General features: G+C 41.6%; 1 protein-coding gene across 1 annotated transcript in view; it reads left to right on the top strand.

Annotated features, from left to right (window-relative positions):
* LOC138965540 (carbohydrate sulfotransferase 15-like) overlaps window positions 1-20,687 on the top strand; it is a 23,457-nt gene extending 2,770 nt beyond the window's left edge. The window contains exons 2-13 of the mRNA XM_070337723.1: window positions 860-1,045; window positions 2,594-2,679; window positions 4,085-4,170; window positions 6,623-6,673; window positions 8,577-8,737; window positions 9,181-9,343; window positions 12,151-12,406; window positions 12,499-12,600; window positions 13,027-13,183; window positions 13,754-13,925; window positions 15,608-15,755; window positions 17,397-20,687. Coding sequence (XP_070193824.1) covers window positions 860-1,045; window positions 2,594-2,679; window positions 4,085-4,170; window positions 6,623-6,673; window positions 8,577-8,737; window positions 9,181-9,343; window positions 12,151-12,406; window positions 12,499-12,600; window positions 13,027-13,183; window positions 13,754-13,925; window positions 15,608-15,755; window positions 17,397-17,593 — 1,765 coding nt within the window. The 3' untranslated portion in view covers window positions 17,594-20,687. The remainder of the gene's footprint in view (window positions 1-859; window positions 1,046-2,593; window positions 2,680-4,084; window positions 4,171-6,622; window positions 6,674-8,576; window positions 8,738-9,180; window positions 9,344-12,150; window positions 12,407-12,498; window positions 12,601-13,026; window positions 13,184-13,753; window positions 13,926-15,607; window positions 15,756-17,396) is intronic.
* The last annotated feature ends 418 nt before the right edge of the window (window positions 20,688-21,105 follow it).

Below are 21,105 nucleotides of genomic sequence, written 5' to 3'. Positions count from 1 at the left end.
TCGAATAATTAGCGTGCTAGCCTCTCCTTCGCTGCAAAGCCACAAGTGGTCGCATCTGAACACTAATTGATCTGATCCTCAGTGACTTCGTGTCATGATTGGTCAAGCTGTTAGCCTGCCGCTCTAATTTCTTACACGCGACACAGCGGTGTGAACAGGAGAGGTGCGCATAATGGTTTTTGTCTGTACTCCTAAACACCAACCAATCCCCCCACCCCCCTCCCCACGTTGTGTATGTGTGTGGACAGTGGGGATGGGGGAGTGTCCGTGTGTGTGTGCACGTGTATGCATGTGTGTGTGTGTGTGTGTGTGTGTGTGTGTGTGTGTGTGTGTGTGTGTGTGTGTGTGTCTGTGTGTGTGTGTGTGTGTGTGTGTGTGTGTGTACGATTCTCAGTTTATTTGCTCGTCTGGTTATAATGTATACCTGCCCGCCTGCCTGCTTGCCTGCCTGCCTACCTACTTGTCTGTATGTCTATCTGTCTGTTCACTTGTTTTTTGGTTTATGTGTTGATTTGCTTGCTTCTGCGCTTAAGTTACTTGCGTTTAAAACAAATAATTAAAATTGTCACCTGAAAACTGAAATGTTCATGTGAAAATTACAAATATTACTGAAAATTACCGTTTTCTTCCCAAAATAATATGTTGTCATATATAATTATGTTTGTGTCTCCTCTTGATGTCTTTACAGACTGGACGGCGACAAGAGGTTACCTGCGTCAAAAGCCAAAAATTAAAAAGTTCACCTAAAAATTAGAAATGTATTGAGAAAATTACAAATATTACAGACAATTAGCATTTTCTTCCAAAAGTAGTTTTTGTCATATATAATTATGTTTGTCTCCTCTTGATGCCTTTACAGACGGGACGGCGACAAGAGGCTAGAGGGAGGGATGCGTGTGTACTTCAAGGGTATAGCCCTGGGCATAGCCCTGCTGCTGCTCGTTCTCTTGGTGCACAGACACGTGCGCTCACATCGCAGCGTGCTCAAAGCAGGGGCCACCAAGGCACGGGCCACCAAGGCACGGGCCGGGCAGGTCAAGGGAAGGTGAGCAAGAGAGAGAGAGAGAGAGAGAGAGAGAGAGAGAGAGAGAGAAGTCAGAACTCAGAAAATGTAATCGCCAAAACTTGACAGTTCATTGCGATGGGGTGGTTGGGGGAAAAGGTAGACCGGTTTCCGTGCATGTCCCGACATGGTAGTGTCCGTGTCAGTTTGTGTAATTGTCCGTTTGCTTTATGCTTTGCAAGTAACACTGTTCTCCCAAAGTCCAAGACGAGAACAAAAGTCCCGATCGAATCACACGAACGAACATCGAATTCAAACCAAATAGCACAGACACTTCGTGTTGCACTGTTTGGAGAAGATCTGCAAACTTCCCTCTGTCGACTGGTGACCCGTGCCGAAGTTTGTAGAGGTACTCCTCTTCTTTTAGCATGTGACGAGCTGCCTGCTTGACCATCCAGTACGTGCCGGCTGGTTCTTGTCTGTGACCAAAATGAAGTCGTCAGTTTCACAGATCAATGTCTGACTGTCGCCTGTGTTCTCACGGACCACCCGTTGAAAATAATTTTTCTGTGCACATTTTTTACTGCACGCACAGCTGATCGGTCCTTCAATCCTGTCACATATTCCTTTATAGAACACAGAGTGTAGCCCAGGTCCGATGTTTAATCAATAAAATGTCTTACGAGAGAGAGAGAGAGAGAGAGAGCGAGAGCCGGAGAGAGAGAGCGAGAGATGGAGAGAGAGAGAGAGAGAGCGAGAGCGAGAGAGAGAGAGAGAGAGAGAGAGAGAGAGAGAGAGCGAGGGAGAGAGAGAGACACAGAGAGAGACAGAGAGAGAGAGAGACTGACACTATTAAGAGAGAGAGAGACTGAGAGAGAGAGGCTCAATTTGTGTGTATGTGTGTGTCACAGTGTGTGTGTGTATGTGTGTGTGTGTGTGTGTGTGTGTGTGTGTGTGTGTGTGTGTGTGTGTGTGTGTACGTGCGTGTGTGTGTGTAGGTCCACAGACACATGCGCTCATATCGCAGCATGCTCAAAGTAGGGGCCTGGTTAGGCAGGTCAAAGCCGGGAAGGTTGCAGAATTAACGATTTTTGGAAATAATTCTGTCAGGATTTGCAAGCTGTGTGGACGAGTTGTGCACCGCTTACCCACTAGTACAAACAGGAAACACGTGGTCGACCAGTAAAACCACGATCGCAGCAAATAACTGACTCACATGACTGTGTTCGATCTATATGATTCCTTTTTCTTTAAAACATCTGCACATCGGAGCCACGATTCTAATCAATGTACTTCTGGTTTTGTATATAATAGATCTATATGTTTTGTGTTCAACGGGACTGTCAACCCATCTGATATGATTTCTCGACTTTTCTATTTTCGCCTTCATTGCTTTGTATGTTGACCACACATACCAAGAACCAACAACAACAAACCTTAATGAGCAGCCAGACACCTCCTTCGCAACAACTACAACTTTGCCGTGTGTATGCAGGCACCTTTCTTTTTCTTATGCCGTGTAAAATGTCGTGCACTTGTGCTCATCTTTTCTAAGTCAATGAGCAGCTTCATGGTCTGTATCACGTGCAGCAGCGGCAGTGGCGAGACGACGATACCACGGGGCCGAGCAGGGAGACAGGGTGGCGCTCCCAATGCCGCCGGGGTTGAAGCACCAGGTAAGTTCTATATATATAATTATTTTGTTCTCGTATATATATAAATATATACAATATCTATATATAATCAATTCCACACTTTGGCCTTAAATCAAAGTATTTCCCTTCACAGATATCCCCTTGGGGTTGTCAGATGAGGGTAGTCTTCCATGTCAACAGAAGCTACCATTCAGAGAGTGGTTTGCTTCTTAGTTGGATACCATGGGTTGACAACTCTCGCCATCAGTACCACCTGACCACTGATGAGACACAATATTGTCGAAACACGTGTCTGGTCTAGGTACAATAACAATGGTCCTCCTCAGGACTAGATTACCTTGTGATCCGTCCCCCACAAAGGGACTTTGCTTTGTAAATCTCGGTCCCCCTTAAGGAGGGTCTGATGCTCCCAATAGGCTGTCTGTGAAGAGATACTTATTTCTCTCTCTCTTTCTCTGCTAAGAGATTTTAACAAATATATATATATATATAAAACATCAGAAATTGTGAAAGAAACAATTGAAAGTCAGCAGAAATTTTCACATATATATATAAATATATATATGGTTATATATATATATATAACCAGATCAAAGTACATCATAATTAGAAGTTGTCTACGACCATTAAGCCTGTCCTTAACTGGGCGAAGTCGACTACGCGAAGTATACTTCGCAAAGCTGGCCGCACGGAGCATTAGCAGTAAGTTTTCGATAAAAAGACTTCGCGAAGTTCTTCGCGTAGCTAGTCGACTTCGGGCTCAATTAAGAACGGGCTTTACATGCAGTCCACGCGCGGTGATACAATGAGGGGGGATATGAACTTGTAGATCATATACCTGTGATACAACTTATAATTTTATACCTGTCCTCGAATAAAACGGGAACACGATTTTTTTATTGATCAGTGATGCAAGTTTGATCGTGCTTTTATTTTATTTTTTTATAGATATAAATATATATATATTTTTTTAGATTTTTAGATTTGATTAACAGTCAAATACCATGTCATATAATACGCTTAAACAAACCAAAGATCTCTATTGCAGTAAAATGAACAGCTTCAGGGTGGGTTTTTTTTAGAGCATCGACTTCGTTGGTTTGACTATAAAAGAGAAAATCAACTATTGAGAAGTTATAAGTTTCTACGAAGAAAACCTACGACTGCTGAGGTTCATGTTTCATTTTTGAAACAATTCTGTCTTCATCAGTCTGAATCTTTTTTTGCGCTCAAATACTTCTCATCATGAACTTCGTACTCATTGAAACACGGAGCCAAAATGTAAAGGCTATACCATCTCAAACTGGAAATCCATACGTCTGTATCATAACATGTTTTTTTCACATTCCCTAACGTCTCTAATTATAAGGTTACGCTCTCCATGTACGACCCATTACTTTGCTGCTGTGCTTTGCTTGATATTAAGGTGGGCGAATCCCGAAGAAGTTACCCAAAAGTCGTCAAAACGCCCAGACCGGGCTAGCAGCTGGTAGCAGAATACCTCGCAAACGGGTGAGTGCATCAATGATCGTTAGAGATTGAAAAGCTAAATAAAAAAGAACAACAAAGGAAGGCATCACATTTAGGAAATGTCGGGATGCCAGCTCACTGTGGATCTTTAAAGATGAGGTCGATGGTGCATGTTTGTGTGTGTTTCGAGATAAACGTCTTTGATGACGTCATAACCGGCTCGTAAGAAACTTGAGGCGGCACTCTGGTACGTGGGCTCGTTTTTCAATCAAATTGACCGAAATTTTGTTCAAACAATCTTTGACCCCGGTTTGTTTGTTTGTTTGTTTGTTTGCTTAACGCCCAGCCGACCACGAAGGGCCATATCAGGGCGGTGCTGCTTTGACATATAACGTGCGCCACACACAAGACAGAAGTCGCAGCACAGGCTTCATGTCTCACCCAGTCACGTTATTCTGACACCGGACCAACCAGTCCCAGCACTAACCCCATAATGCCAGACGCCAGGCGGAGCACCCACTAGATTGCCAATTTTAAAGTCTTAGGTATGACCCGGCCGGGGTTCGAACCCACGACCTCCCGATCACGGGGCGGACGCCTTACCTTTGACCCCGGTCCGGACTACGGGATTGCATTGAGATTGAAAGCTTAAACATGGTTTATCAATTTGTTAAATCAAACTTTTGCTTAAAATCTAAATGACTATAACAAGCGCAATAGTGGTTCGATTGCGTGTATTTTTTCCTGAATCTAAAAATATATAGATATGTTATGTTTGAATTGTTCATATGCTCAAAAACAACGAAAATCCGTTTAATGCAAATTAGGTCCCGTATGTAGAGCTCTACGTCTCGGTCGACGGTTTTCGGTCAGCCAGGACTTTATTGTTCAGTTTTGATGTTTAGGCCGACTGATTGACTGCATGGGCACATGTTTTGATCCCGTTGGGTTAGGGTATGTGGTATTTTACTAGGTGGGCTTGGTTTTATATGTGAATTCTATTTTTGTCTTATCATTGAATATCCTAATAATGCTCATATAACAGGCAGGCTGGGTGTGTCAAAAAAGTATCTCCATTCTAAAGGCCCAGTATGCCTCAAATGGTTTACAGAACGATTTAAATCTTCTCACGAAAAAAGCAGTTCTAACCTTATGGAACACACTTGCAATAGCATTTTACAGCACGAAATGACACAGTTCGTTTTAATGGCTATTTAGCTTGCGTAAACCACACACCAGATTTCGTGGTTTATTTTACCCATGAGCCATCGTGAACCCGTGTCCCACACTTTCCTTTTTTTCACAACTTTGTCGTCAGTTTGTGATTTGAATGCGACTTGCTGTATCTGCAATAGCACAATATTGTGTACCTCTGAATCTAAAATGTAACAAACGACTGTGAGTCACACGAACTTATCGGCCGCAGTAGACTTCAAGGAAAGCAGCGACATGCAGAAAGTTCGTCTGCTTGAGAAACACGACCTTGCGTGACCTGCACCGGGCTCCCTTTTTTAAAACTGTCGAGTTGTACTGATCTTGTTTTGATAAAAAAAAAGAAAACCTGTTATGATTTAAGAATGTTTGTGTTACAAGCTGTCAATTTATTATTTAGATTTTAAAAGTTAGTTCTAGCACCAAAACGAGGCGTCCGATTGTGGTATCAGACAGTCCGTTCTGACTGCACGAAATAAATTCTTTGAAAATGTCTCACTCTCGACGGAAAGCAGCCAGGATGTTCCCGTTTGGTGAGCGTTCAAATGGAAGTATGTTTGTATTGTATGTAGAGGCTCAGGGAGCTCAGTGATCAGAAACGGATGGTTTACGGGAGGCTGCGTGTGCCTTTAATGTATCATTGAAATGGACAATAAAGTGTTGTTATTGTTATTGTCATTGTAATTTTTATTGTTTTTACATTTAGTCAAGTTTTGACTAAATGGTTTAACATAGACGGGGAATCGAGACGAGGGTCGTGGTGTATGTATGTGTGTCTGTGTGTGTGTATGTGTAGAGAGATTCAGACAAGACTACTGGACCGATCTTTATGAAACTTGACATGAGAGATCCTGGGTATAATATCCCCAGACATTTTAAAAGAAAAATTCGATAAATGTCTTTGATGACGTCATATCCGGCTTTTTGTGTTTGTTGAGACGGCACTGTCACGCCCTCATTTTTTAACCAAATTGATTGAAATTTTCGTCAAGCCGTGTTTGACTCAGTCCGGACTTTGGTATTGCAATTCAGCTTAGAAGCTTAAGAATTATTTAATAAGTTTGCTCATTAAATTTGTCATTAAAACCGAATTTTTCATTTACAGATTTAAAAAATATTGCATTGTATTCCTCGTTTTCTCTTGAATTAAAAAATATATAGATGTAGTCTTGGCGATGACTGGTTTTTGATGTTGATCTTTTAGTTTGATGTCTACAGATTGACTAAATGTTTTTATATCGCTTCACGCGACTTGTTGTAAGTGTTATTGTTAATGTTCCAGCCGAATGACGGAGACGGATTGTCAAACGAAGCAATCGATTCTCAAGAAGATGTAAGTCTCTGTTGTTTACTTTATTTTTGTTCTATCTTTCTTTCATCCTTAAAAGTTTCTTGCTTCAGTCAGTTCCTTCATTCTTTGCTTTAGTTTGGAAACAAATATCTTTGGAAGACATACGCTAGCAGATTTATTGACCTATTTATTATTGATCACTTCAATTATTCCTTCTTGAGCTCTTCTCCTGCCTTGTTGTATCAGAATGAAGAAAGAGAGCTTAATGACTTAATCCCCCATCCCCTACCATTTTGCCTCATGTGCTCGTGAGCGGGGTCAGCTTCACACAGTGGAACGCCCAATCTAAGACCTACAAAAATCTTGAGAAAACCAGGTCTTTATGATACAAAGGAGTATCAAAGTACCTAACCTGGTTACTGGTGTGTTTTCTTTTTATTTATTTATTAAAAAGGAGGGAGTCCTAAAAAGGGGTGGATTTTTAGAGGTTGAGAGCAGACAACGTTTAGAAAATAGGAAGTTCTTAAAAGGGAGGGGGTCTAAAATTGCAGGGTCTGAAGAGAGGGAACTGAAGAGAGGGCCCCAAAGGGGGGGGGGGGGTATCATCACGATCACGGGAAGGGAAATTTTAGCTTTCACGATCACAGTTACCTTGTTTTTTGTTTTCACGATCACAAACAACTTGACGAATAGAGGATCATAGAGTGATACAGCTGTGAAAAATGTACGTTGAAAATAAAATGCTTTGCAATAATGCCCATCACGATCACGAAAACAAATGACGATCACGATCACGAGACTTGATTTTTGTGTCATCACGGATCACGGGCAAAGTCCCATCACGATCACAGAAATGGAAATTTCGGCAATCACGGTCACAGAAAGGTCAAAAAACGCCAATCACGATCACGATTTTAAACCCTTTGGGGCCCTCTGAAGAGGCATGAGCCTGACTGGATCCTAGTGATCCCTTGGCTGAGATGCACGAGGAAGTTAGTTGCCACCCAAACGTGAGCCAACGTCAGTGTTGGATTGGTTTTGACAAGGCAAAAAAAAAAATTAGTCTGTTTACGGTAACCCGACCGACCCTATTTTTTTCGCGCGACCCTAGACTTTTTTTTGGCATTTGGGAAAAAAAAATAATAAAAAAATCTTTTGGGTTTTTTTGCAAAATAACGTAAAAATATGGTTTTTTGGAAGAAAAAAAAATCCCGACCTACCGACCCTATTTTTTTGGCCTATGTTACTGTAAACAGACCTTTTTTTTTTGTGGCCCAATACTATTTGTTGTGATTTCAACCAATCAGACACTGGGGTTTGTTCTCTCCCGCTAGACCGGCACGGTTGGCCTAGTGGTAAGGCGTCCGCCCCGTGATCGGGAGGTCGTGGGTTCGAACCCCCGGCCGGTTCATACCTAAGACTTTAAAATTGGCAATCTAGTGGCTGCTCCGCCTGGCGTCTGGCATTATGGGGTTAGTGCTAGGACTGGTTGGTCCGGTGTCAGAATAATGTGACTGGGTGAGACATGAAGCCTGTGCTGCGACTTCTGTCTTGTGTGTGGCGCACGTTAAATGTCAAAGCAGCACCGCCCTGATATGGCCCTTCGTGGTCGGCTGGGCGTTAAGCAAACAAACAAACAAACAAAAATCTCTCCCGCTTGGGTGGCACCCACTTTCGGTTCGTGCACCTCGGCCGTGTATGTATCTAACTCGGGATCCGTCAACTTCCACCTACCCACAACAGCTAGCGTATAATGTCAAATCCAACATAACGAGTAAGAGTAATTACAGGTGGTGGTGTGTTTTTTCTGCACCACATGTAAATGACAGAGAATGTGTATATATACAGCATACACACAGATACCATGCTTGTTATCACTTATTTATTGATAGATTTTTTTTTTTAAATTAAAAAAAAAACAGCTTGTGTTTTCTTCTCGTCTCAGGTGGTGGACCTTGCCGAGATAGACCCTCTGTCGGCCACAGAGCCCATGGTGATGCAGCAACAAGAGGACCTGGAGAGGGAGAAGCTGGGATTCCAGCCCTGGAGAGGCCGTCCCAAGCCCCCAGAGAAGGTCCAGGACGAATCGAAAACCTGGCTGAAAGAGTGAGGATGACTCCGTTTTAAGTAGCGGGATAAGGTTGGGGGAGAGGGGGAGGGGGGCGGGAGAGGGAGGGGGGCGGGAGAGAGAGAAGAGAGCGATCGAGAGATTGAGAGAGAGAGATAGATTGAGGGGGAGAGATAGAGACAGAAACGCAAAGAGAGACAGGCAGGAGGCGAGAGAGACTAAGACAGACCGAGGTACACACACACACACACACACACACACACGCACACGCACACACACACACACACACACACACACACACACACAAACACACACACACGCACACACACACACACACACACACACACACACACACACACACACGAGCATTTTTGGAGATTGATTATCAATACGAGTGCAAGTGGAAGGATCTGCACGATAGTTTACCCGGGACGGAAGACATGTTAGGAAATGTTGTTCCCCCATTCTGTTCACCCCACAGCATGCAGTACCCTGAGTGGTACTCGGAGTCTGTGGTGAGAAGCAAGGTGCATGGGAAGAACACCGTTGTGGGGGGAGGTCCGCTGTACGATGACCCCTGTCCTGACGCGGCTAGGGTCAAGGAACAGTACAAGAAAGAAAAAACACAGACTTTCAGTTATATCGTAAGTATGATTTGATTTTTTTGTTATTTTTACACATCGGTAATATCGTAAGTATGATTTGATTTTGTTGTTGTTGGCTCACGTAAATGTAGCCTATGCGATGCTAACTTTTGTCTGTCTGTGCGTGCGTGCGTGCGTGCGTGCGTGCGTGCGTATGTAGGCTTATGTATGTCTGTGGTAGAAACTTTAACATTTGACTGAACACCGAAATACTCATTTTACCTGGTTATTATTCAAGCAACAGCTTCAAAGTATTGAGGCAATGATCAACATTTCGTCGGCACGTATGTAGTTACACCCCCGGTATAGGGGTGTGTATAGGTTTCACTCGATGTTTTTGTTTGTTTGTGTGTTTGTTTGTGTGTTTGTTTGTGTGTTTGTTTGTGTTCGCAAGTAGATCTCAAGAATGAACGGACCGATCGTCACCAAACTTGGTGAACAGGTTCTATACATTCCTGAGACGGTCCTTACAAAAATTGGGACCAGTCAAACACACGGTTAGGGAGTTATTGGTGGATTTTGGTTTTTTGGGGGGATCAACTACGGCATAACTCTTCCTTATCTTCTCCATGTTTTCAGCGTTTACCTCCCTTCCTTCGTATGGTGCACTTACTATTATGAGGGGGCATCTTCGGATATTCCCGGCGTTCTGTTACTATTTTTAGAAGGTCACCGCAGTGTCCAGAACGTAAATTGGACCCGTAAATTATCCTCACTGTAAAAGTGCAAAGGTCGAATCAATTTATAGCCACGCGAAAAATACACTGTCATCTATCTCTCTATATATACGGCTTCTCTGTGTTTGTGTGTCTGTGTGTGTGTCTCTCTCTCTCTCTATGTGGGCAACACCTATGGATTGTTCAGTTCTGTTTGTGATGTGGTCTGGCGGCTTTTGTGTATTTGTATACGTACTGGCCTTCCTTTGAGAAGCCAGAACAGTTCAAAAGGGCTTAGAGATAAGCTCTAAATTGCTCAATCCTGAGCAGTGAGAATGGTTATTTCCCTGTGACCAACGGGGGTGTTTTTCCTATCGGAGGAATTTCTTATTAAAGTGTGTATCCAAAGAAAACGGGTGGTGTTTTTTTTTTTTTTTTTTTGGGGGGGGGGGTAAAAACAGCTGACTGGTTGGTGTGTGATATGTAGACCAGGTCAGGGGTCAAGGTTAGGTCAGATCGCGTGAAGGATTGTGGTATAGAATTAGATACAGTTATCACCGAGCTGCAGTTCGCCGATTCGGAGAAGACGATTTCACATTGTTCGGTTTCGTAGCTCCAGAAAAATAGATAAAGAAGATGCCAAAGGAGATTTCTTACATGTTAATCTGCACAGCGTGTTTCCAGTGTCTGCGCGAGGAAGCGCTGTCGAAAGCGCAGTGTCGATCTGGCCATCTGGCAGTCGTGTCCCCGTAAGTAGGCTACAGACAGACAGATCTAGATCTAGTGTCTGTCTCGCACTCTTGCACCGTGTCACCTATGCTTACTGTACTCTGTGTGTGTGTATGTGTGACGGAGTGATTGAGTTTGTGTTACTGTTTGTCGATTTCTTACGTGAGCCTTGAAGGCTTCGCCTCTTGTTTTTATACATCGTTTATATCGAAAGTATGATTTGATATTTTTGTTATTTTTACACATCGGTTATTTCGTAAGTATGATTTGCTTTTTGTGCTGTTATTTTTACACATCGGTTATATCGTAATTATGATTTGATTGTTTTGGTTATTTTTACACATCGGTTATATTGTAAGTTTGATTTGATATTTTTGTTATTTTTACAAATCGGTTGTATCAAAAGTATGATTTGATTTTTGTGCTGTTATTTTTACACATCGGTTATATCGTAAGTATGATTTGATATTTTTGTTATTTGTACAAATCGGTTGTATCGTAAGTATGAATTGATTTTTGTGTGGTTATTTTTACACAACGGTTATATCGTAAGTATGATTTGATATTTTTGTTATTTTTACAAATCGGTTGTATCGTAAGTATGAATTGATTTTTGTGTGGTTATTTTTACACAACGGTTATATTGTAAGTATGATTTGATATTTTTGTTATTTTTACAAATCGGTTGTATCGTAAGTATGAATTGATTTTTGTGTGGTTATTTTTACACAACGCTTATAATTATCGAAAGTATGATTATATTTTTGTTGTTGTTATTTTTACACAGTACCAAGTATTCCTCGATCGCAATAACCAACACTTATAGTGTAATGTACCGAGTCATATGCGCACTCACACCGACCTAACTAACACTTATAATTGAATGTTTGAATTTCTAAAAGATGCTGCTCCGCTCAGAGCACAGTCGAAGCAACGAATTGTCCTTTTGTTGCAGATAAGGATATAAACAGTCAAAACATTTACATAACTATCCCACCGATGACTACACATATCTTTAGTGTTGCCAGCCAAACGAAACTGTATGCGATTTGTCAGTTCGCATCTCCCGCCAAAATGTACTTGTGGTTTCCCGTGATCATGTTCTTGATCTGAGGCTGTGTGCGGTATGTCAAAATGGACCCATTCGTCAAATGCATAATGCCGGTACGGCACGGCACCTAGCAATCTTCCACAGTCATTGTTAACCAACACTCAAGCCAAACCCTTTGTAACCTGCAATATCTCCATGTGAGATAATAAAGTTAATTTGATTTGTTTTGATTTGACCTTTATGAACAGGAGCCTGGAGAGTTTCTACCAATAACCATTCGTCGATTGCATAATGTACGGCATTATGCCTTGCAATCTTCCACAGTCCTTGATAACCCACACGCAAGTCTATAACCCTTTGTGAATGAACAGGAGCCTGGAGAGTTTCTACCAACCTCCAAGAACCCGTGCTGGTACGATGACCCCAACAAAAAACGCCTGATGCGCTGTATCCCTTACTTCTACGTGGCCGGAGTGGCCAAGTGCGGGACCACTGACCTGTACAAGCGGATCCGTTACCACCCGGACATCATGGAGGGCGAGCTGAAGGAGTACCACTGGTGGGACAGGCTTCGCTATGGGGCTCCCATGGAGCTCAAGTACACCAAGGATTCTGAAAAGAACGACAGTGAGTCCCCCGTATTTCAATCTGCGTTCAGCTGTTTCGATGTTTTTATCAGACTTTGAAAATAACTCTTTTTTCATATATTTGTTTTTCAGGCCCCCTCCCGCTGTCGGAATACAGCCGCATCATCACGGGAAAGGAGATAGAGGACTTGAAAAATGACCTCAGGACGAAAGGCCACTCTGAGAAAATTTGCGGTAATATCTCCTCTCAGTTACGAATTTGAATAGGAAAGGGATGACTTCTCTCGCGCGCGTGTGTGTGTGTGTGTGTGTGTGTGTGTGTGTGTGTGTGTGTGTGTGTGTGTGTGTGTGTGTGTGTGTGTGTGTGTGTCAGTGTGTGTGTGTCAGTGTGTATGTGTGTATGTGTGTGTTTGTGTGTCAGTGTGTGTGTGTGTGTTTTTGTGCGTGCGTGCGTGAGGGCATGGGCATTTAAATCTTTAACTCACAATATTTGAGAGAAAAAACAGCGAGCGATTATGCATGGTGATGGGTCGCCCTCGTATCTGTGGGACGCCTCCAAGTGGAAGATTTTTGATGTGATTGTTGTCATGTGATTGGTGTCATAGCAATTTAACAAAAAGAGTTCATAACAATTATGTGTATCATTACGACTGCATTCAGGTGACGGATCGCCCTCCTATCTGTGGGACGCATCGCAATGGACGATTTTCGAAGGCAACGAGGGTTGTACGGAGCCGAAAATCGTTTCCGGCAGTTTTATTCAGCACGCCTACCCTGGCTCTAAAATATTTCTCATCTTCAGACAGCCTACGCAGAGGTATTATAGCTTGTTTGTTACATTTGTTGGTTATCAAAGTTCCAGAGCTGTGTCCTAAGCAGTCCGCCGTGCAGTAATGTCACTATAGCAATTCAGTGAACATAAAAATAAAATTAACGGAATGAATCGAATTTCAAAGTCGATATTATCGCAACCGGAGAGAACCGTGGCAGCGGGATATGACACTGGAGCAATTATAGCGTTGTAAAAAACGATGATTTTGACTTTAACTTTCATTCATCCCGTAAACCTCATTTTCTAGTTCAAGGGACATACGACATGGCAGCGAGATTGATTTGAGACATTATCTTGAATTTTACCCACAATTCCTCATATTTAATCTGTCACTTTTGTGTTCAGGTTGTTTTCAAAGTTTGTGGTACGCATTCCTCGTGCTATATAACCTCCTTTCTTTCACTGCATCGTCATCCGCTTTCACTGTACAGTACTGTACTGTGTTTCGCCCTTTGCAATTTAGCTCTTTACTGTCTCTTACTTCTAGCACTGCACAAAGTCGTATTAATTTAAATATAATGTACCTATATCCTTTATCCGTTCGTGGCGTTTCAGATTATACTCAAGGTTTCTGTCCCGCATTCCTCGCTACCCTCCGTTCAAGGGGGCCACGCCCAAGATGTTTCACGACTTTGTGGTCAACGGTATCAACTGTTATAAGAAATGCTTCAGGGAGCACTCCATCAGAGAATGCGCCTACAACCAAACGCTCTACGACGAGGCCGTGGTGGGTTTAAGAGGCCGATTGGGATTTATTGAGTGGACAATAGTTGGTTGGTTGGTTGTTGGGTATTTAACGTCCCTTCAACCTATTTGGCATGTGTTAGCATGTACTCGGATTTATTATTTTGATGACCATATTTTTAGATATGATTTTTAGAGAATTCATTTATCTTTATCCATGCAACCTGTGATTACTCCTGTCAAATTGGTGCTAAAAGAACAACCAGTCCGTTTTGAACTGTCTGGTTGGTATACACACGTAAATAGGCCCAGTGAAATTGAACACTTTATCTGTACATAGTTATTATGATATATGGGTGTGGAAGGAGTGTGAAGTTGTATGCATACACCATAACAAAATCCTGTGCTTTGCATTTGGTAAATAAACTGTTTGACTTGACATGCGGGACGGATTCAAGTTTGTTTCCTCTTTCCATAAATGGTGGTCTCCGTGTTTAACACTTTCTACCCCACCTATGTTGACCAAGTTTTTGTTAGTCGAGACCAACTGTGTTGCAGCAGGTCACTCAGAATTGTAGTAACTGTGTAGTAACTGTGTATCAATACGCTGGAATGCAGGCGTCAGATGGACGTTACAGGAAGCGACTGAAGCTAAAAGATATATCGGATATATCCGTACCTGGTCAGATAGAGCCATATGAGTGAGTACGGATATACTGAGTTAAGGTTATCCACATTTGGGTCCATCACAGTCAAAATGCATGAAGACGTTCAAAAAAGCTCATATCTTTTCACGCTTGTTAACATTCTGATCATCATCGGTCCATGCCGTATCGTCGGCATATCTCTCTGACCGGGTGCATAATTACTGCGCGGAATCTATCAAAATAAGAATACAGAGTTATCTCCCATGTTTTTCGCTAATGTTTCTGAGAATAGACGAACTGAGACGAAAGTGATTGCAGATTGGCCGACTTCGACAGTGATCTCCGTTCTGTTCTTCACAGTTATGATAGAGACATCCTTCTAAGGTTAAAACAAGTCGAAATGTTGATACTGCTGTGGGAAGAAGACCGTGATATTGTTGCATCACTCCCAACTGCTTACGGAAAAAAGTGTCGTCTGCTTCGTAGCCAAAGTTGATTATCACGTGACACTTTTGCCATATTTAGAGTTGTTTGCACAGTAAACTTAGTACACCCGCGAAAGATAGCTCGCTTGAAACTGTCTTACATATCAATTCCTTTGTAATTCAAAAATTACACAACACCATGAAAAATCATTATCGACGATCACGAATCTGCTTATATCAATAACACATTACGAAAGCTCTAAATATTAAAAAAAAAATCGATTTCCTCTCCAGAGAAGGAACACAAAGGCATCCTGTCAGGGATAAATGAGATCCGAAGGGAAGTAACTCATTTTACCTGAGTTCAGGATGGCTTGTTAATTAGTTTAAATCTTGCTACAAAAAATATTGATCTTCTTTGATGAATTACAACAGCATCAGCAGCCTCAAAAGACTCTTTACCATGTAAATAAATAATTGAACCAACAACATGAACTTTGCATGTTTTTATGTTGTTTTTTAAAAATATTTTTGGTTGTTGTCATAATTATGTTGTTTGGTCGTCCAAGAGCAGATGAAACACACTTTTCCATCTACTGTTTGATTGTACAATAAATGATCGTATACCTTATGTCTTACGTAACTGTGTGCAGGTTCGCATCATCGAGGGGATGTACTCAGTGTTCGTTGAGGACTGGCTGAGGATCTTCAAGAAGGAGCAGTTCATGTTCATCAGGAACGAAGATTACTCCGAGGACATTGAGGGCCACATATACAATGTCTTTGATTTTCTCGATGTCGGTAAGTTATGTTGTGTAAACTATACTCAACTCAACTCAACTCAACTCAATTTTATTAATCCATTTGGAAATTAATTTGTAACAATACTCATTTCCAATCAAAAGAATAAGAATGCATAATAAAAATAAAAACATCATAAGAAAATAAGTGAGTATGATTATTATGAGTATGATCACAGGCCGAACGGAAATGTGTGTCATTACTTATACTTTATTAGGAACGCCGTACATATCCAAACCTAAGATAACAAACTATCATAATGTAGTATGAAATACTGCCATTTAAGCGCCGTTGAAGCAAATCCAGTTGCGTCCCATTCCGTGATAACATACCATTATAATATACATTATGCTGTACATTTCAGGGCCGTTGAAGCGAACTCAGATGCGCCAATCCTGCGAGAACACGTACACTATCATAATGCATTTGCTGTACATTTCAGCGCCGTTGAAGCGCGGAACTCAGATGCGCCAATCCTGCGAGAACACACTGTCATAATGCCATTATGCTGTACCGATTTCAGCGCCATTTAGGCGAAATGAGATGCGTCTATCCTGTGATAAAACACTATCAAAACGCGTTTGGCTGTATATATCTAAACGCCGTTGAATTGAAATCAGACGCGTCCTATCCTGTGGGAACACAATATCATAATTCATCATGCTGTACCTTTAAGCGCCATCGAAGCGAACTCAGATGCGCCAATCCTGTGAGAACACACTATCATAATGTATTATGCTTTACATTTCAGCGCAATTTCAGTCAATGAAGCGAACTCAGATGCGTCCAATCCTGTGATAACACATAATCAGAACGCATTTTGCTGTACATTTAAGCGCCATTGAAGTGAACTTGGATGCGTCCCATCCTGTAAAAATACACTTCCATAATTCATTATGCTGTACCTTATAAGCGCCATTTAAGCGAACTGATACGTTCAATCCTGTTTTAATTAACACACTATCATAATTCATTATGCTGTAAAATTGAAGCGAACTCAGATGCGTTCTATCCTGCGAAAACAAACTATCATAACGCATTATGCTGTACATTTCAGCACCATTTAATCGAAATCATATGCGTCCTATCCTTCGAAAACACACAATCATAATTCATTATGCTGTACATTTCAGCGCCGTTGGGGCGAACTCAGATGCGTCCTATTCTGTAAGAAAACACTATCATAATGAACTATTTAAGCGAACTCAGATACGTCCAATCTTGTTTTTAACACACTATCATAATGCATTATGCTGTAAAATTAAAGCAAACTCAGATGCGTTCTATCCTGAGAATAAACACTATCATAATGCATTATGCTGTACATTTCAGTGCCGTTGGGGTGAACTCAGATGCGTCCTATCCTGTGAGAAAACACTATCATAATGCATTATGCTGTACATTTCAGTGCCGTTGGGGTGAACTCAGATGCGTCCTATCCTGTGAGAAAACGTGACACTATCATAATGCATTATGCTGTACATTTCAGTGCCGTTGGGGTGAACTCAGATGCGTCCTATCCTGTGAGAAAACACTATCATAATGCATTATGCTGTACATTTCAGCGCCGTTGGGGTGAACTCAGATGCGTCCTATCCTGTGAGAAAACACTATCATAATGCATCATGCTTTACATTTCAGCGACATTGGGACGAACTGAGATGCGTCGGATCCTGACTCACGTCTCGACAAACATCGGACAGAACTACGACACGGTGGGACCCATGTTACCCGAGACTATTGAAGTCCTCAATGAGTTCTACAAACCCTTCGCACTTCGTCTCGCCGAGCTGATTGGGGATGACAAATTTCTGTGGAAAGATATTGCAGTGACATAACCAGCAGATATCGATGCTGTTCCATTATTGTGTTATCTCTCTTCCTGTGCTACGTCGCTGTGTCGTTGTTGTTGTTTGTTTGAACAAACATGTCATTTAATGATTATAATAATGATCAATTTGTGTTTGTTTTTTTACATTTAGTCAAGTTTTGACTAAATGTTTTAACATAGATTGGGAATTGAGACGAGGCTCGTGGTGTATGTGTGTGTGTTGTGTGTGTGTGTGTGTGTCGGTGTCTGTGCGTGTGTGTGTGTAGAGCGATTCAGAGTAAACTACTGGACCGATCTTTATGAAATTTTACATGAGAGTTCCTGGGTATGATATCCCCAGACGTTTTTTTCATTTTTTCGATAAATGTATTTTATGACGTCATATCCGGCTTTTTGTAAAAGTTGAGGCGGCACTGTCACACCCTCAATTTTCAATCAAATTGATTGAAATTTTGGCCAAGTAATCTTCGACGAAGGTCGGACTTCGGTATTGCATTTCAGCATGGAGGCTTACAAATTAATTAATGACTTTGGTCATTAAAAATCTGAAAATTGTAATTAAAATTATTTTTTTATAAAACGATCCAAAATTACTTTTATTTTATTCTTCATCATGTTCTGATTCCAAAAACATATAAATATGTTATATTCGGATTAAAAACAAGCTCTGAAAATTAAAAATATAAAAATTATGATTAAAATTAAATTTCCGAAATCGATTTAAAAACTATTTCATCTTATTCCTTGTCGGTTAATTCCTGATTCCAAAAACATAATATAGATATATGTTTGGATTAAAAACTCGCTCAGAAAGTTAAAACGAAGAGAGGTACAGTAAAGCGTGCTATGAAGCACAGCGCAACCGCTACCGTGCCAAACAGGCTCGTCACTTTCACTGCCTTTTGCACTAGCGGCGGACTACGTTCAGTTTCATTCTGTGAGTTCCACAGCTTGACTAAATGTAGTAATTTCGCCTCACGCGACTTGTTATTCTCTGCATTGATAGTCACTCATGCCTGTGCAATAGCCCGTTCTGACCCCCACCTGGAAGGGGCCCCCGGTGGCCAGTTTGATGACCCAATCGTCCCCCATACCAAAAGGGCCCACACGTGTTTTTCACCTTAACGGACCCCAAGTTAGGGAAATTTTGAAGATTTCGTTCGGGACGATCACGCTCTTTGGCCAGTATACTATACAAAGATGAGCAAACGGTTAAAAACGGGCGTCGAAAGAGCCAATAAAGGGGGATACGAACTTGTAGATCATATACTTGTGACAAATGTAGCCTAAAACCGCTAAAGTGTGAATAACAACGACGATTCAGAGTAAATGTCCTGTGTGTGTGTGCATATGGGTATGTTTATATGCATACATTTATGAATGTGGGGAGGGGCAGCAGGGGTCCGAAAAGGTGTCAAACAGACGATAATCCCCCTTTTCACCCTGAAGCATACCTAAGTGGGGTGGGGGTGTCCGGGAAGGATACACAACAGGTGGGGGCATTTTTGGGATGGGGGACGAGTTGACAGTGCGGTGGGGGCTAAATTCAGTATCCCTTCTTGACCGTCTCTTCTAAGAATACAAATCAAACAAGAAATTCCTTCGAGGTAGGAAAAACACCCCCGTTGGTCAAAGGGAAATAACCATTCTCACTGCACCCATTCTCACTGCCACCAACTGAGAAGGTTATTTCCCTTTGACCATGAATATGTTTCTCTATAAGTCCTTGTAGAATCTTAATCCACCAATAACTCCCTAACCGTGTGTTTGACTGGTCCCAATTTTTGTAAGGACCGTCTCAGGAATGTATAGAACCTGTTCACCAAGTTTGGTGACGATCGGTCCGTTCATTCTTGAGATCTATATGCGAACACAAACACACAAACACACAAACAAACACATCGACCGAAACCTATACACACCCCTATACCGGGGGTGTAAAAACAGATATAGACTACCAACGTTCCAAAATTCAGAATCAACAAAACAAGAATGGTAGGTACAAAAAACAAAACGTTACATTTACCAAATGTTAATAATGTTACATTTAGTAAATGTAACGTTTTGTTTTGTCTATAATCAACGTTCTAATTACCCACCATTCTTGTTTTTCCTCTCTTTTAAGTAAAACCTCGGACGTCAAAAGCAAAACTAAGTGCTAATAATGGTGTCACGTAAATTATTCTCTGGGTTCTTCTGCATGTCTATCAGGTAATGAAAAGGGATTTCGAGTGTAAGTTTGTCTCAGCGATTTCTTTATATCAGCAGGAGAGAAGGTGCACTGCTAGGCTGTGCATGTATTAGTATCGGTTAATATGTGTGTCATTGTTCACTGTCACGCTATCACTGATAGTATCAGTTTGTTTTCATTTTCACCTTTAATTTCAACTTCAAGGCATACACCTCGTCCAAGACTCATTAACAAAAATAATAACAAAAAAAACGACAAAGCCATGCATTTACCAACATCGTCTATTTCTGTTGTACAACACAAAGAGTGTGGAATGACATCTGTTGTAATCTTTGGGATACGATCATTCATTGTAGTCAGTCTGGTCGGAAAATGTGTGCACGTGAATGCGAGCAAATTCATTGTCGGTCAGATTCTTTTAGTACATCACTGTTTTAAGGTGACATGACTGGATGACTGCATTGGGGAAAATCGGCACAGTCTTTTCAATTTAAACGGTTTGGGTCAACATAACCTATCTGTTCAGAATTTCACTTGGGATAAGACCATCCCTTCACTTGGGCACATACCAGAAATCAACTTTATGGCTGCTGACTATGCAGGACGATTTTTGTTTTTTGAAACAATTTAAACTACGTGTTGTGTCAATCAGATAAATAAATTCATTAAGAATGCACACCCCGCGCAGAAAGCACCTAGACGTTTACATTTTGGGTATGTGTTAAAGTGGAGGGATGGTCTTATCCCTTGTAAAAGTATGGATAGATTTGAGATGGTGATCCGAATTGTTTTCATTGGAAGGACAATGGCTTACATGTTTCTCACAAGTGTGACGAAAATCGTTTGCTATCACCAGAATCTAGTCGATTGAGTGAAATGTATATCAATAAACTAAATGAAATTAATTTAAGTAAGATGTTTTTGTTTACTATCAATTTACAGCGCGCACGATGTGTGGGTGTGTTTGAGTGAGAGAGAGACAGATAGAGAGAGAGAGAGGGGTGGAAGATGCGCGCTCGTGTGTGTGAGTGTGTTAGAGCGAGAGCTAGAGAGACAGATCAGAGAGAGAGAGAGAGAGAGGGAGCCGGAGAGAGTGATGGGTGGAAGATGCGTGCTCGTGTGTGCGTGAGAGAGTGTGTGAGAGAGAGTGCATGGGTGGAAGATCATGAATGCTCGTGTGTGTGTGTGCGCGCGCTCGTGTGTACGTGTGTGTTTTGTAAACTTATATTCTTCTTGCATGCACAGTGTTCATAAAGGAAACTGATCTTAATTGCAACAACAACCCATGCCAGTGTGTCTGTGTGTGTGCACGTGGCCCTTATTTGCGC

The sequence above is a fragment of the Littorina saxatilis genome, linkage group LG4 (assembly GCF_037325665.1).
Source record: "Littorina saxatilis isolate snail1 linkage group LG4, US_GU_Lsax_2.0, whole genome shotgun sequence".
Lineage (NCBI taxonomy): Eukaryota > Metazoa > Mollusca > Gastropoda > Littorinimorpha > Littorinidae > Littorina > Littorina saxatilis.
This window is presented reverse-complemented; position numbering and strand designations above follow the sequence as displayed.